A 16879-nucleotide genomic window follows, 5' to 3' on the forward strand; every position below is an offset into this window, starting at 1 on the left:
AAACTAGGGAAAAGCATTTTGAATATTTTCCCTTCAAAGTATATATCATCATGTTTGATTGAAATACGCGCTTAACTACATATCTACGGTTTCATTTAGTCCAATCCGGCCAATAACAAATGATTGCGTCACCAAAGAAACGTCAATATTTCGAAACGTTATATCCACCACCGACACGCAATCTTATATCAAAGTAAAATCAATATTATTTCAGCTCGACCGACTATACTATGCATCTAGATCCTTCCGAACCCCCCCCCCCCCCCACATATCCACAGGCACATGGATCCATCAAATAATGTTCATATAATATTGTATGAATGGCCAGCAGGATGAGGAAGAATTGCCCTCCGGTGGCCCGCCAACCGAAAGAGAATGATGAAGTTATAATCTCTGCCATCACTGTAACGAGAAGAATATCACATCAGATCTAAACAGGGGAATAACGAAGTCAAAAGTTGCACAAATACCCTCACTATGCTGGATGGCTCATTTCGAATTGTCAATTAAAACAAACGTCTCCGACTTATTGGTCTGATTATTGCTTCTTAGATATTATGTGGAATCACATTCATGAATCGAATACGAGCTTGCGTCACCCAACGGATTATGCGGTTTTGTATCATCCTTTGTATCTATACATTTACTTTTCGTGATTCTGAATGGCGCGGGGCATAACTGAATAAATATACGTTGACATTATTTTTATTCCTCTTTTTTTTTTTCTTTTCTCTCTGTGTGTGTGTCTATACTGTCTGTGTCTTTCTTCCCTTCCGTGATTCGCAAAACGAGAATTCGTGTGAGCATGTAGACGGAAACCCAGTCGAGGGAAAAAAAAGAGATCTAGAAAATGGGGGGGCGAAAATAAAAAAAAGGCCGTGCGCGCACAGCCGGCGATCAATACATCACCGAAAAACCCATTCTCTATTTATATCTGCTCTCCCTGCACAGCAGTCGTGTAGTACTATAATACAGTGTGCACGTCTATGTATTAGGATAGATTTAAAAGCAAGGGAACCTCTATCTATCTGTATTTACCGTGTCTACATCTACTCGGATAGAAACGACGTGCAGTAATAATAGAACTACACATATAGGACATAAGAAAGAGAGAGAAATGAAATATTTTGACTTTCCCACACACTCGGCCGGAAGCGTACGCCGAGATAATCGAATTCTTCGTGCCCAATTTCTTCTAATTTCGGCCGTTTGTGTAATAGGAAACAGGATCGAATCTTTCCAAGAGCCTAAAACTTATTGACTGTTCATCGGTCTGAAATGTCAAACTGAATGCTGTCGCCAGCGCGATCCGACTGCTAATGCCGAACCCAACTTTTTGACAGGAGGCACGTGAATGGAAACGCCAATTGGACATGAGACCCCTCGACAACAGAGGCCAGTCAATAAAAACTTTCCAGGAGAAGGAAAAAAAAGAAGAGGAGGCGGACAATGTTTAATGTAGCCTACAGATAAAGAATGCGGCAGTTGGCATCCATGACAGGATCAAAACGAAGCGCCAACTCAGCAGCAGTATAAAAAAAATAAAAGCCTGAGAAAGAAAAGCACATTCATGTGTATCGTCTACTCTAACCGGTAGACATTGGGCCCGTGTATAATAATAGTCAAAGAGACTGGGAAACAGCCAAAGAGGGAGGATCGCGCTTGCTCCCTCTCTCTCTCTCTCGTCTCTTATTTCATTGAGTTGCGTGGGTGGGCAGCAGGTTGTTTGTGCTACACACATACAGCCAGAGCCAGCAGCAGCTCTCCTATGAAACCGGCTAGAGAAAAAAAATAAGAAGCCCCAACTTGTCTGCACCCGCCCCGTTTATTCGCCCGTGCTGTAACCCCTCCCAGATTCGGTGCAGTAGCGCTAGCGCCGTTCTATGCACGTCGCTCTCCGCGTTTGACGTCACGACGGCGTCTATAAAACCGACCCCGCAGCGCCAACCCGATTCACATCTCAGTCTCGTTTCCGTGTCTCATCACAGCACACTCGATATTTTAATCCTCGACGGACGTTCGTTCGCCCTGTGCGATCTTGGTTGACGCAACAGAACTATACCCCCACCAGTCTATACACTCACTCACGCCCACGCGCTAAAGGTCAGTACTGCTACTCACAATTGTTTGAATTGCCTGTCACTATACAATTAGGGATTTTATTATTATTGCGAATGGAATGTGATGGATTATAATTGGGTGTAACAGATGCATTTGTCAACCCACCTGATGATGTTGATGTTGGCCGTCGTCGCTTGCCGAGCGGCTTTCATCCCCAACATGATGTTTTCGTCTGGGCGTAACCGCCAGACTCAACAACAACAACCCAAAGCCTTCGCCCAACAACATCAGCAACCGGCCTGGAGAGCCGCTGGCAACCCTCTCAGTCCCTGGGACGACGGAACGGAAACTTACGGTTACCTGGCCGACCGCCACCCCAACGCCATGGACGATTTGACGCCGTCCTACCAGCCGCAAGCCCAGCAACTGCCTCAGTCGCACCAGCCGCTCGTCTACGGAGTTCCGCATCGCTACCTGAGCGAGCCTCTGCCAAACAGCTACCCGATGGTGGCCAGTCCGACCGACGAGTTGTACAACAACGAACTTTACAACAACGCTCTGCTGATGCGAGGACGAGGGCCTTTCAACTCGATCAAACGATCGTCGCTGGCCTCTTTCTACGACTCGTCCATGGACGACGACAGCGTCAACTTTGACGACGGTCTCACGGCCATGGCATCCGACTATTACGACCAGCCAATCAGCCACCAGGACGTCGTCAACTTTGAAAAGTACGTCCAGCGGTACTTCCAGCAGCAGCCGAGCGATGCCGAGAGCGAGGCCGAAGTGGACAGCCAATACGGCGACTATTGGAATAACGGCGAGTCGGAAGACGCTGAGAGCGAGTCGGACAACAGCAACAACAGCAACAACAATTACGACGTGGACAACGACGAAGAAGCTGCCAGACAGTTGCATCTGCTTCTGAACCAGCAGAAGCAACAGCGTCGACCGATAGCCCTGCGGGAAATCCAAAAGAAAAGCGCCCCATCGGCGGGCGCCCAGTCGGCGGTCAAGTCGACGCCCAGAACGGAGGCTCCCGTGACGACGGCGACGACAACGACGACGTCATCGGCTACTTTGGCTCCCCAGAGTCAACAAGGGCAGAAAGAAGAGCCCTTGTTGAGACCGCCCACTCCACAAAGACAACCGCAGCCTCAGCAGCAGATGTCGAGTACCACCACAACGACGAAAACTCCCACTCCATCGGCAGCCAAAAAGGACGTCCAAGAGGAGGACGGCAACATCTATCACACGATCCAGCGGCTCATGAACATGCGCAATCGCCTCCAGGTAATCAAAAACAATCCTTTATTCCATCCGACTGAGCAGAGACTGGCAAAAGAATCAAGAAAAAAAGAAAAAAGCGGAGAAAATGAGTAGTATTGAACCTGCCGTTTATTCTAACATTTTATTTCTTTTTTTCCACAGAAATCTCCCGGTGACGATATCGAGCGTGATTGGGACGATGAAAACAACAACCGAGCCAAACGTTTTGTGGCGCCTTCTCCTGATTCGCTGCTCAACAAGCAGATCCATTCGTTAGATAAGATCAGAGCTTAAATTGAGTTAGAGGATCGCGATCTCTATCTGTCGGACAAATCAACAAGACAAACTCGGTGATATTGGAACACAGGCAGCTCGGTTGAATGAGCTCCGTTCTTTCAGTCAGGAAAAACAAAAACAAAAAAAGAAAAGAGAAGAGCCCGTCAGTTGGATCATGGAAAAGGAACAAGAAGGGAATGCCTTTTCTTTTCCCCTTTTCACTCCACTGACGACCGCGAATCACGTCTTCCTCTCCTCGGTCTACACACACACACACACACGCTCCCCCTTCTTATTTCCCGACACCCACACACACACACAACACCCACACACTCCACAGCATCGCCTACGCATTTCCTATAGAGGCACACACAGAGGCCTGGCCGTCAACGTGACACGCACGTCCGCCCTGCACCAGGTCGAATAAGACAGAAAGAAATAAAAAACAGGCCCCACACGTCGTTTTTCTTTGAATGAAATTGCCCATGGGTCAATCGTGTCCCGCAGTCCACCCACACACATACAAGACTCACACGTTCGATTGTGTTTAGTGCAACACAAGATATATATCACTGACGTTTCCTCATATGTGAACCAATATCCCCCCCCCCGATATCTTCTTATACATATATACATAAATATAATATATTAAATGACTATTACACGAACAAGTACAATATGACTAATATGGGGAAAAAAAGGGAAATGATAGATTCTATTGACAGTGTGTGACAATTCAAAAAAGTTATATATATTTATCTCTCGATTTGTTGGTTGTATCAATTATCGCTGTCCCACCTCATCTTGTTTTCCGTTTTGATCTCTTTCGAAGCTGAAACATTCCTTGTGTATACATGTGTAATCCATTATCTCCGGTGGTGGACGATGGTGATGGCAACGGGCGAGCATTATATACCACCTTCTTCAGCATTCCGTCTATCTTTCTCTCTCTGTCTCTCTTAATTCTCTCGTTGTCCGTCTATTAGATGTCCTAGGGCCTATAACTATACGGAAGAGTGCAACACTCTTTTTTGTGGATTTCATTCCTATCAATCTGATTATTATTACTTTGCCCGTTTCGATATGATCGATCTCTCTCTTATTTCTGTGTGTGTCCATTCTTTGGTCCTACATATTATGTTTCTGTTCAATTTCCATTATTTATTTTGAACTTTGCCAAGACCGCGCGCTTCCTCGGACGTGCGGTTATATCAGCACGGCGGCGGCAGTGAGTTGCTCTTGAACGCGGGAAAAGACAGAAAACGACTTGATGATATTATACATATTATATTTCTCTCAATCCATTCTACATATAGATATTATATTATTCATTATATATATTCTATTCTAAATGATGTCTTTCGTCTCCACAGCAGATACACCCACTACCAGATCGGGACAAAAACTATTAAAGACCCACCCATACATGATTGTCCCTTCTCTCTCTTTCTCTTATCTCTTGATCTCTTAATATTTTATTTCTCGATTCATCAACCTGTTACTTGCCTGGGCATTTTTCTTAATAAACTGATACATAATCAGCATGTAAACGAAACTGATGAATGACTAATAATACCGAATACAAGCATACATAAAAGAAGAATGAATCGCATTCGTCTATTAGTTGACTGCTATCAGGCTGCTGGGACGAGGATGAATCCGTCGCTGTTGGCCAGCCAATAAAACGACCGTCGATGATTTGAACCAGTGGAAGAGCCTAAAAGCTCCCCATTCCAGAGCTTCGCAAAGTGTTAGGACACTCATTCCAAGCAGCAGACCAATTGAATTGCCTGTACAAATTTTGGGGTTTTGTTTGAAAAAGTAATAGTGAGTATACATAGAAGCCATTTTGTCTGTCCTGGGAAATGTGTCAAACACACGCAACTAGACAGAAGCATCAACATTTTGAACAATAGCTTTCATGTGCAACACAAAAATAGCCTATATATATAAATGCATTACACGGCGTTCATGCTGTGCGATGACGTAGGCTATAGCAAACGACCTTAATTGCTCCACGTACCAATGGCGCAGAAAAGGTGGATGAGTCCGTATTCCAATTTCTGCGTTCTAGCCTCGTACGTTCGAGTCTGCCAATGGAAAAAAACAAAACAAAAGGAGATCAGCAACTTCTTGTCAATAAAAAGGTTGTCTGGGTATACAAGGCGATGGAAGGCCATTTGTTATATTTAGGCCGCCAGGGCAGAATAACATGGAAGCGCCAAAAGTATTACTCGGCGATCCATTTATTATCAACAGACGGATCTTAATAACGAGTATTTGCTCGCTCATGATACCTTCTGCCATGACGATGGATCACTTGTGCTGTACAACACGTGTATATATACTGTGTATGTCATTAGCGCTGTACAGTCTTGTTACATGTAGGGAAAAATAAAATAAAACAGAAATGATCCAATAATCCATCTGCTGCGAGTGCTCAACGGAAAATAAAAGGCGAACATGTACGTGTAAAGATGATGATGGAACGAACCTGAAAGAAGACCCGAAACCGAAAAAGACCCGGTTTGGCGTCGGCCATCACCTTCTCCTTATCTGTTTGGTAATAAGTTCTGAAACACGACATGATGCAATTACATCCGGTTCGGTTCTGTTTAGATGTAGATCGGCCAACATTACAATAATTGTCGGATGACGTTATTATAATCTTATCAAATCATCGGCTCTATTATAATTAACTGTCATTTTTCATTTCAGAATTGATAAAGAGGGTCTTCTTTTATTTTCTTATTTTATATACCCAAGTTGTTCCATCACTGGAGAGAAGCATCCGCTTGAGTTCTTCGCCAGCCGCACGATAAGTTTGGGTGGTGTTGCAAATGGACCTGTTTCTGTTGGGAGATGTATTGCTCAATTTCATGAAAGGCAGTCGGCAGCCAGCGTGTCGGACTAGTTGCTCACTGAAGCACTCCAGTTCGCAGAGTTCGGTCGTGTACTCGGCCTCCTCCACGCACGGATCCCTTCTCACATTCAACGACTGGGCCTATGCGCATCCGTCACCATTAATAATTAAAAGTGAATGAATCCCTGTGCTGCTCCGCATGCATTATATGGGGTTGAACTGTATACAGTTGCGTAACTCTGCATATATAGTATGCCTAGTTGCCTACTGACTTGATGGTAATTGATTTTAACGTCAGTGTTGAACTTTCCCATTCCGAGGAAATCGTTGCTGGCGTTCCGGATTTCGTGAATGTTGAGCGCCGGAGTGACGTTGTGTGGGTGGATGTAGTAGAACCAATTGTCAAACGGCGATTTAGCCTCGATTTTGATGTAGAGTCCGTTAAAGAGGCCCGTCTCTCTCACGGGCTGCCGGACACGGAAGGAATAGCACGTGCCTACAACCGTGTGCAGGATTTCCCAGTAGCCGCTGGCCTCGCAGGATTTGTTGCGTCCGAACCAGCACACCAACTACAGAAAATATAGGACGAAAAATAATGACGACGCAGACGTTGTTTTTTGTCGGAGAGAAAATGTCTAAACAAAACTATTCCAGGGGAAATGCTCTGCTGTTGGAAATTGAAAATAAAAGCAATCCTGCAATGCAGTTTCAGGTTAAATTTCATAATACGAAAGTCGTCGCGATCGATCTCATCGCCGGGACCATGGCAACAATCTTTTTTGTGGAAAAAGTTGCATTTGCGTAACTTTCCGTTTTTCTTGCAACATTCTCTTTTCGTAAGAGCGGGAAAACGGAAACTATATGGAAGAAACTATAAAGCTTCATTTTCCAGGAATTGTTGCGAACAATACTTTCATCTGTACATCACAAGTAGTAGGTAGCAAAAGATAACAATGTTTTCTGGATGAAAACGCATTGTGCTATAGTTGTTTACAGTAGGTATTATGGGTCATAATAATTCGATCACTAATACTGATGTTATATACCTCCATTTCTTTGAAATCACCGCGTCCAATCCCGTTCCACGTGGCCGTTACATTCACGAGAGACAAAAGGTCGGACGGCATTTGAATTTGGTCGTTCCAAAGTCGCATTGCCTCCATGGCCGAAGGACTAATTGAACCCAAAACAAAATGGAAACCTGTTTTTGTTTTCCTGATTTAAAAAAATAATAATAATATACTTGAAGGTTTGATTCCATCTGTTGCACATTGTAACGGAAGGGAAAATGAGCGTTTCGTTGTTAATAATCTGCACCTCCTCGATGACGTTCTCCGACTCGTATTTGATGATACACCCTTTCACCTGACGTATTTGCAAAGTTTTGATCACATAACATTAGCCAGAGCCCAAAAGAAATGGGTGTGAATGAACGAAGATTAGACAGCAATCCACAGAGATGTCGGGAAAAAAGTCTCCACAAAAAAATAAAGCCAAAGAAGAAATCGACCAAAGAGAAAATAAAACAGCCATCACACTGACTTGGTAGAAAGCCAGAAAGCAGCAGACAATCGTCAAGCAGATCCAGAAGATTCGGCGTAGCGGATGATTCTTTTTCCCGAAAATTGTCCTAGAGCCGGGAATGCCTTTTGAATAAAGTTGAGAAATGACCATTTGCAAATCCGATAATAATACACGCCGTATTATATCTATTCACGTCTATATATAAGCCGGCTTTTGAACTCTATAGCAGCACGACTATCTATAGATTACCAATTTTAAACTGATGCTGGAGCCCTTCATCTTCTTCCGAAGAATCGGCGATGTCCAATTGGTTCGCGTCGCATTGATACAAACCGGACGACGCTCGTTGAATCTGATCTTTTTGGCAGATTTTCTGATGCCGGGATGATAACGGAACCGGCCGATTCACCGTCGCTCGTCTCATCTTCATCGTGAAATATTTCACTTTGATAAACTTTATTGAAAAATACAAACTGAATATGTAAGTCAAGAGCTGCAGCTAGGGACTGTAAAATGCAGCATGTAAAGAATGATTTCAAAATTTCAGTAGGGTATATAGTATAGCTACAGGAATCGACAGCAACTGCCGGGACACGACTAACAACGCCTCATTGAATACTCGGACATAAAAAGATAACAAGAACATCCACCAACGGATCGATAATAGGAAAACGAAAGAAAGAAAAAGAGCATATAAAATAGATTCGAAGCGCCAGCAGGCAGCAGCAGCTGCGTATTATTTTTGTAGCACAGGTATTATACATGCCAGCAGCGCTGCTGCTGCTGCTATATACCTATTGTGAATTACCGCGACCAGCAACGACGTGGGCGTCATTTGGGATCCCACGCGAAGGTTGCTGATGGCTTCCGAGACATGGCCGATTGTCCATAATAACATCGCTGCTGCTGAATGCATGGCCAGCTGGCGTTGTTCTCTCGAATCCCCATTTTTGACCAGCAAGAGGCGACTTGGTATAATAATAATCATCGTGACATTGCATTGCTCTTCGTACCATATTCGGTCACCGTGTTCAATGGCGCCCACTTCAACTATAGTATATAGTGATGATGCACTTGGTATATATAAACAACGGGGCAGTGCGTTGTGTAACCATCATCCAATTTGCCGCTCCAAGTTCTATACGTATTTCGCATTCAGTCGTTTGTTTCAGATTGCTGTCTCTATACTATGTAACTCTGCCAGGATATAATCCAGACGCCTAGGGGGGGGGGCAGCAACGCAATACGTGCTATTCCTAATTCACGAAATTATTCCGACGTTTGCAGTTATTCAGATCTGCAGATGAGAATAGGGTGCCTACGGCTGTCACTTATCGATTGGCGTATCCAATCTCGTTAAGGTTGACGCAACAAGCCCCCCCCCCCTCCCCACCTGCCCTCAGTCAAAAGCGGATCATTGAAGCTCCTGCTGGCCTATTAAGAACTGGCTCATCACTTCTCGTTACCGACGGACACATAAAGAGACGTCCCACCGTCAAAGCCAAATTGGAAAACGTGCTGTTGTTGACGTTTATTTGGTTAAAGCGGCTCGATCGATTGTAATCAACACTACATTCAGAAATATTAACGAAATAAAACCAATGGGCCAAATCAACTAACAAAAATTGAAATCAACTGCGCACGAGATGTATATCCAATCATCCGTCCCACAAAACATCAATTAGTAAGGAATATGGAACGGATAATGGACATGGTGGCTGGCCCACTCATTTTTCAGGTAGCGATGATCGCGATTGAGGCTATCGATGAAGGCCACGTCCTCGGTGGCAAGGTCGAAATCGACCGACGACAAATTTTCGAGGATTCGGGCTCGGTTGGACGACTTTGGTATGACTGGCAATCCTCGCATAGTCTGGAGTCAATGAGGACATTAGTCAAAAGACTTTTAAGGTTTTTTTCGAAGAGAAGAGAAGAGAAGCCTTAAATTATACTCATACCAGGTAGCGAAGCAAAATCTGGGCGACCGTTCGTCCGTACTTTGCGGCTATTTCTTTAATTTGGGGGTCGTCTAACAAGGTGGGATCGTTGACGGGATCTTGGCTGAGACCAGGACGCCCGAGCGGACCGTAAGCCGTTACGACGATCCCGTACTGTCGACAGAGTTCAATCATTGATTTCTGGTTAAGATAGACATGGGCTTCCACCTGGGAAAAAAAGGTATATATCGAATATCGTCCGTGTGTGTGGTTAATCATTTAATGCGCTTCGTTATAGCTACCAGCTCCGCGTTATTAAATTATAAACAGCAACCTGATTCGTGACTGGCTTGATGGTACAGTGTTCCAATAATCTTTTGAGCTGCTGACTGTTGAAATTGGAGACGCCGATTGAGCGCACTAGACCTTGGCGAACGCAGGCTTCCATGGCTTTCCAGGTATCGACGTAGTCGACGTCTTTGCATTTCACAAGGCCGTTTTCGTCTAGTGGAATATTCGGTATCATGTCCGAGTTTTCCTGTATGTATATAAGATTTCATATAACGGTATAGTTCAACGTATTTTAAGTAGTATAATCAGATATACATTCAACTCAAGATCAAACCTCAAATGCCATGGGCCAGTGCATCACGTAAAGATCCAGATAGTCCAGTTGCAGATCTTTCAGGGTCTTGCGTAAGGCTGGCTCAACCAATCCGGGACTCATGAACGTACACCACAACTGCAGACATAATTTAGAATATTGTCGCCGTCGAGTCATATTGGTTCAATTCATTTCCAATTCATTTCTGAGTAAAAGTAGGTCAACCCAATTCTCGGTTTCGACACGTATAAATACGTACACCCATGACCTACATATGTTTCTCTCTATTTACCTTGCTAACAATAAAGAGGTCTTTTCTATCGATGATTGCGTCGTCGATTTTCTGCCGAACGGCTCGGCCCACCTCGACTTCGTTGGCGTAAAATGAAGCTCCGTCGAAATGACGATAGCCGGCCTCGATTGCGTCTCCAACGGCCCGGATGATTTCATCATTGTAAGCCTTTTATTTGTCGAGTGGAAAAACGCCATCGATCGGGAGAAAAAAAAAAGAGTGTCGTCGTCATGTGAACAACACAGCACCGCCGGCCAATACAAGATAAGAGAAAAAGGAAGGAATGAATGTATACAGTAGGTGTGAAGCCAAGTAGAAAACAACAATTTTTAAATTAGTAGAGAGACGACACGACGACCTATAGCCTACATTCGCTGTTCCGAAGCCGATCAACGGCATTTCGTATCCGTTGTTCAAAGGAACAGACATTTTTCTTCTTCTTTTGCGTGTAGTTTTTGCGTGTGTGTTTCCAAATCAAATTTAAACGGGAGAACTTTTTGGCTGCCTGGTCGAGAACGAATCACAATGGCAAACGTGGCTGACGGCCAGATTTGGACTGTCCATTTCCCGTCGATTACATATACGTACGTCCAACAATCGATTCGAAGGCGAACGATCGAACCACTACGAGATGTGAATAGACAAATACAAGAAAAAGAGATAAAAGAATTTTATTCCATATACACACCTATTTATACAATGTAGTCTATTTCTTTTTCTGAGGTGCTGGTTGCTAAGGCAACACGGTTTGCCAAACTGTATATATGACTGCAGCCCGTTTATTCGTGGCCTAATGGACCGGGCTCTTTTGTTCTCACCCATTTTCTCGCGTTACATCAGCAGATCCGAACAATAAATAGTCATTCTCCAGTCACGTGCTGTGCCTGCGTTCATCTATATCGTCTAGCCTTTATATAGTTAACCAGTTATGATGGCGGTCATGTCCCGCCGACGTTATATAAAGCCGCGCAACCTTAAACTCAGAGTTAACTTTGGGCAGCAATGGGAAGAGCGACTGATTATAATCCCCTTTTGTTGACGGCTATACACATCAGCTAGGATACGCCAACTGTGTATACACAGAGAGACTGCAGCAGCCAGGATAATCAAGCTGGTGCGTGGGTATATACTATACGTGCTTGGCAGCAGACTCTGACATTGTTTCGTTGCCGGGTAAATAATGGACGTGTTCTTATAGTCTCCCGAAGCATCGTGTCTTGCATTCGATTCACGATGCGCGTTCTGCCCACTTGCGCCGGCACTCCGCGGTGTCTGCTGCATAACTATGGTACAAGTCTGTCGGCCAGGCACACTGTGCCATATAATGGAGAGTTCCGAATAATACAGCGCGACTATAGCAGTATAGCTGGCTAACTAGCGCTCTCGCAAAAGCGTGTGCTTAGTAGTATATAGTTGTCTATGAATGAATTTTCATTATGGCTCTGCGGCGCCATACAAGTTTTGCGCCGCAGGTAAAAGCGCAAGAGACGACGACGTGGGCGGATGAATATTATAAGTGCCATGGCTGCTGCTGCTGCTGCTGCAGCGCTCCGCTGTTTTCATCCCAAATAGCTGCAAGGGAAGTTGGTCCGTTCTTTCTTTATAGATGCACTAGTTGATGAAATGTGAATGTGTGTACTGTGCTGCGCTGGAACTGTGGAAAGCGGATAGACTGCGTATAATTCGTTTCGTGAAAGGGCTTGAAGTTGCATCAATATCGCCCCGCTGCGGGATAACCACTCAGCAGCACCCTGACGCAAGATGTCTGGCGCCATTTACTAGATGCTAACGCGTCGCTGATGAATATGGTAATCCATCATCACATGAAGCTATAACAAACAGAAAGTACCCGACTGCTACCAAAACTTGATCAGACTTAATATTATGATGAATTCAATAGCCAAAGTTGCGCTCGCCTCATTATTCCGTTCTTTATATTGCACAAAAGGTAATAGCTATTAGTGTAGACATCAGTGCCTGTATTAAATAGATTCTAATAAGGTAAACTGAAGGGATATTCTGGATGGTTGATGGCCCATTCCCATTTGTTGTTGCGATAGCCGCAGTCGAGACTATCCAGGGCCGCCATGTCTGGCGGCGTCAAGTCGAACTCGAGCGAAGCCAGGTTTTCTTCTATGCGCGCTTTGGTCGATGATTTGGGTATCACCGGGATGTTTTGCATGGTCTAGAGTTTAGCGGAAAGATATCGCACAATAAGAAAATTGAATATTCAGTCTCTTTGTTGCTGGCTGATTTCTAATTAATATTTCAAAGGAAATTGATTCAAGTATATAGTACAGTATAGCCCAACATACCAAGTAGCGGAGAACTATCTGCGCTGGGGTTCTTCCGTACTTTTCACTCAGTTCAATAACTTTGGGATCCAGAATGAGAACGGGTTCGGAGGCGTCTTTTTGAAATCCCGGACGACCCAGCGGGCCGTAAGACGTGACAATCATATCGTGCTGCCGGCAAAGTTCAATCAACTTCTTTTGGTTCAAGTAAGCGTGAACTTCAATCTGAATTTCGACCAACGGTACAGGCATTTGTTATATAGTGTCAATACAGGCTATACCGAAATTCTACATGTGTAAGAACGTGAACATTTATAATATACTTGATTGGTGACGGGCTTGATTGTGCAGTGTTTCATCAATCGATTGATTTGTTGGCTGTTGAAATTAGAAATGCCAATGGAGCGCACCAATCCTTGACTGACACAGTTTTCCATAGCTTTCCAGGTATTGACGAAATCAACGTTCTTAAATATCACATTTCCGTCCTTGTCCTTGGGTATTAGACCCATATTTTCCTGTAAAAAAAAAGGAAAAACGTTTGACTCTCAATGCATTTCATATCAACCTTGTCAACTTTATCCGTCGTCAATGTATCTAATATATATGAGTTGCTTTATAATACGAACCTCGAATGCTGTAGGCCAGTGAATTAAATACAGGTCCAAATAATCCGTCTGAAGGTCTTTCAAAGTTTGTCGCAGCGTGGGCTCCACCAAATGGGGGCTCATGAAAGTCGGCCATAACTACAACATCGACAAAGTTTTTTTTTTCTCCTTTAATTGGATTTAGATATAAGTAGCCAATGTAAAACTAGATTTTTCTGGCACATAGTGATTGGGCAACGGATCACGTATTCATCTTTTAATAGCTAATGAATATTAAATTCTTACTTTACTGACGAGGAAGAGCTCTTCTCTCGTAACAACCTTCTCTTCAATTTTCTGGCGAATGCCATTGCCAACATCTACTTCGTTTCCATAAAACATTGCGCCATCAATGTGTCTATATTTAATGAGTATTACACTTAACCTTAGAGATGTACAATTATCTTTGTTTTATGCGGTTTTATGTACCTGTAGCCAGCGTTAATGGCATCGCTTATCATACGGGTAAACTCTTCCGGCGTGGCCTATAATACGGGCGGAATAATAATGTCGGAATATGGAAAATTGATCTTAGGTGATAGCTGAGGATAATCGTAGAAAAATAAAAAAAAGACTTACACTGTACGTTCCGAAACCCATGATGGGCATTTCGTAGCCATTATTTAAAGGAACGGTCGGGATTTTAATATTCATGTTGTTGATAATTAGGCTCAGGCACAGGAGTGTAGAGACAAAGGTACAGCTCTGAAGGATTTGAGAATGGAAGCCAACGTTTTCTCACTTAATATACTGTTATTATCTGATTAGATAAGAGGCGCATGCATCAGCAAAGTCATCTAAATCTAACGCAGCATGAAATACGATGATACAACTGTCAAGTCATGGTTTGTCTTTGTAAAATCAATAAAGATTTTTAAATATTATCCTGACTCTGTAATCTTTGCTATGAGTTGCATCAGATTCATTCATTTCGGTTTCTAATTTTTCTAGAACAAGAACAAGAATAAAAATCAATTAGCACAATCAGACACAAATGCAGCGGAGGGATAGACGGAATATCCATTACCAAATATTAACCATTACAATTTACACCTATACTTGTTAATGCATCTAAAATTTTCCTTTTCCACGAAATAGGCTCAGTGCTCATCAAATTATTTTCTCCACATTTCCTCATCACTATTTTAGTTGGCTTAAAAAAAAATGCTGTATTGCAATTATTGGCCGGTAGATGGCATAAAATCAAGGTGCGCTATGAATTGATTTAAAAAAAAGTAGAATTGTTACCACTGCTCATTGCGAAGTAGTGGCCTTTCTGCTACACGTCACTCTTAAATTTGACGTTTTGAATCAAAAGCATACCTGGGACCTGGTAGAAACGTTCCATACCTGTTGCACATTTTTATCTTTGCTCAAATTAGTAAATCAGGTATGACAGTCTTATTAATGCAATCAATTGCTATTTGTTCTAAATTTATTGAAATTTATTTACTACTTAGGTGTACTGAGATGTATAGGTGTCGGGTCGCCGTTTTTATATTGGCCTGCTCAGTGCACCTGATAAATGGACAACAGCATCCACCAGGAGTCAATCCACAGGTATATCAGCCAGGTGGGCAGCAAATGTCTCAGCAACAGGCACAACAAATGGCCCTGCAACAGCAACAACTGCAACAACAGCAACAACAGCAGCTGGCTATGCAGCAGCAGCAACAGTTACTGCTACAGCAACAGCAACAACAGTTAGCAATGCAGCAGCAGCAGCAGCAAATGGGTATGCAACAACCAATGGGTACCCAGCAACAGCCAATCGTTCAACATCAAGTACCAGCTGGACATGGCCATCCTCCACCAGTAGCTGCAGGTCATGGTCATCCTCAACAGGGACAACAAGTTTTTAATTCCCAGCACATGGCAAATGAAAGAGAGTAAGTGTAACAAATATGCTGTATCAAAAGCCAATTAAAATTTATTTCTCGTTTCTAAATTTACAGTCATATTGGTGAGCATGTTGGTATGCCAGTGGACACTAGCAGAATGTCCGAACAAGAATTACAATTCCACTACTTCAAGATGCATGACGCAGACAACAATAACAAACTAGATGGATGTGAATTGGTTAAATCCCTTATCCACTGGCATGGTAAAAACTAAAGCAAAATTCTTTAAATTTTAGATGTTTAAGGACTATTTAATATCTTACAGACCAAGCCAATCACGACCCCAAAGCCGGTGTGCCATTACCTGATCACAAGATTTTTACTGACGCCGAACTTTTAGCAATGATTGACCCAATCCTGGAACAAGATGACAAGAATAAAGATGGTTTTATCGATTACCCAGAATTCATCCAAGCTCAGCAAGCAACAGGTTCAGCACAGTGATGAGCTTTCCCTGAAATTCCGACCTTCGTTCCGTTAAGTGTACATCTTGATCTTTTATAATGACGAAACAATTTTGAAAGGTAGGAAATTCTTAAAATATTTGACGTGTTAATGATGATGAAAGATCTGAACTCCGTGTATTTTTGATCGAATAAGTTGTGTGCGGGTGCTGGTGATTTTATTGAAAGAGAGCATAATTGAAATAGATTAAAGATGACGTGTTTTAATTTACATGTAACTTGAATTTTTTTATCGTGTCGTTCACGTTGAAGCTATTTTTCCTAGATTGAAAATAGAGAATTTGATCTGTGGACAAGGCTATGAAAGGGAATAACTACTAATGGGGAGGTTCGTGGCGTGTTAACCGAAAAAGTTTAATGTACAGAATCGGCATAAGTTGTTGATTCGAAGATGGAAGTAGCGTAACTTGGCGGCGTCACAGTAACCGGTGCTGGAGCGGAGTTACTCATTGGTGCCGTAGGATGTGGGGTAGTAGTTGCAGAAAAAAATGGATTGCAATGTCTCATAATGACTTTCAAACTGTTTAATTTTCGTGGAGGCCTTGTTACTCGTTCCAAACTTTTTTGCTGAACTTTGTTAAGACCGGAGTTTGAAAAGTCTACCTTTAACTGTTTGGAAATTTTTTGCAGGAATGACGGTACGATTTCTTTAATTGCGGGATTTTTAATTTCGGCAGTAATCGAATAGACAGCTACTAGGAATATGAGAAACCTATAAGAAACACGCGTTAAAAGAACATATTTAGA

General features: G+C 43.1%; 5 protein-coding genes across 5 annotated transcripts; 2 read left to right on the plus strand and 3 right to left on the minus strand.

Moving 5' to 3' along the window:
• Positions 1–1940: 1940 nt before the first annotated feature.
• Positions 1941–5147, plus strand: LOC124210552. Its single transcript, XM_046608691.1, has 3 exons — positions 1941–2103; positions 2209–3354; positions 3493–5147. The coding sequence occupies exons 2-3, from the start codon at positions 2209–2211 to the stop codon at positions 3622–3624; spliced, it is 1278 nt and encodes a 425-aa protein (XP_046464647.1). The 5' UTR covers positions 1941–2103; the 3' UTR covers positions 3625–5147.
• LOC124210553 lies at positions 4645–8558 on the minus strand. The gene is made up of 8 exons (XM_046608692.1): positions 8243–8558; positions 8012–8115; positions 7713–7834; positions 7516–7642; positions 6742–7038; positions 6368–6610; positions 6101–6217; positions 4645–5696 (listed from the first exon to the last, which is right to left on the minus strand). The coding sequence occupies exons 1-8, from the start codon at positions 8421–8423 to the stop codon at positions 5613–5615; spliced, it is 1275 nt and encodes a 424-aa protein (XP_046464648.1). The 5' UTR covers positions 8424–8558; the 3' UTR covers positions 4645–5612.
• Positions 8559–9509: 951 nt separating this feature from the next.
• LOC124210559 (aldo-keto reductase family 1 member B1-like) lies at positions 9510–11396 on the minus strand. The gene is made up of 6 exons (XM_046608703.1): positions 11196–11396; positions 10827–10994; positions 10556–10672; positions 10265–10468; positions 9952–10158; positions 9510–9866 (listed from the first exon to the last, which is right to left on the minus strand). Exons 1-6 carry the CDS (start codon positions 11253–11255, stop codon positions 9675–9677), a joined length of 948 nt encoding a protein of 315 aa, XP_046464659.1. The 5' UTR covers positions 11256–11396; the 3' UTR covers positions 9510–9674.
• A 1347-nt stretch (positions 11397–12743) lies between these two features.
• LOC124210557 (1,5-anhydro-D-fructose reductase-like) lies at positions 12744–14483 on the minus strand. The gene is made up of 7 exons (XM_046608700.1): positions 14347–14483; positions 14197–14252; positions 14014–14125; positions 13750–13866; positions 13444–13638; positions 13142–13345; positions 12744–13011 (listed from the first exon to the last, which is right to left on the minus strand). Exons 1-7 carry the CDS (start codon positions 14419–14421, stop codon positions 12820–12822), a joined length of 951 nt encoding a protein of 316 aa, XP_046464656.1. The 5' UTR covers positions 14422–14483; the 3' UTR covers positions 12744–12819.
• Positions 14484–14605: 122 nt separating this feature from the next.
• Positions 14606–16339, plus strand: LOC124210560 (alpha-protein kinase 1-like). Its single transcript, XM_046608704.1, has 4 exons — positions 14606–15157; positions 15228–15656; positions 15723–15871; positions 15934–16339. The coding sequence occupies exons 2-4, from the start codon at positions 15238–15240 to the stop codon at positions 16110–16112; spliced, it is 747 nt and encodes a 248-aa protein (XP_046464660.1). The 5' UTR covers positions 14606–15157; positions 15228–15237; the 3' UTR covers positions 16113–16339.
• Positions 16340–16879: the final 540 nt, after the last annotated feature.

This window comes from Daphnia pulex, chromosome 2 (assembly GCF_021134715.1).
Source record: "Daphnia pulex isolate KAP4 chromosome 2, ASM2113471v1".
NCBI classification, from domain to species: Eukaryota; Metazoa; Arthropoda; class Branchiopoda; order Diplostraca; family Daphniidae; genus Daphnia; species Daphnia pulex.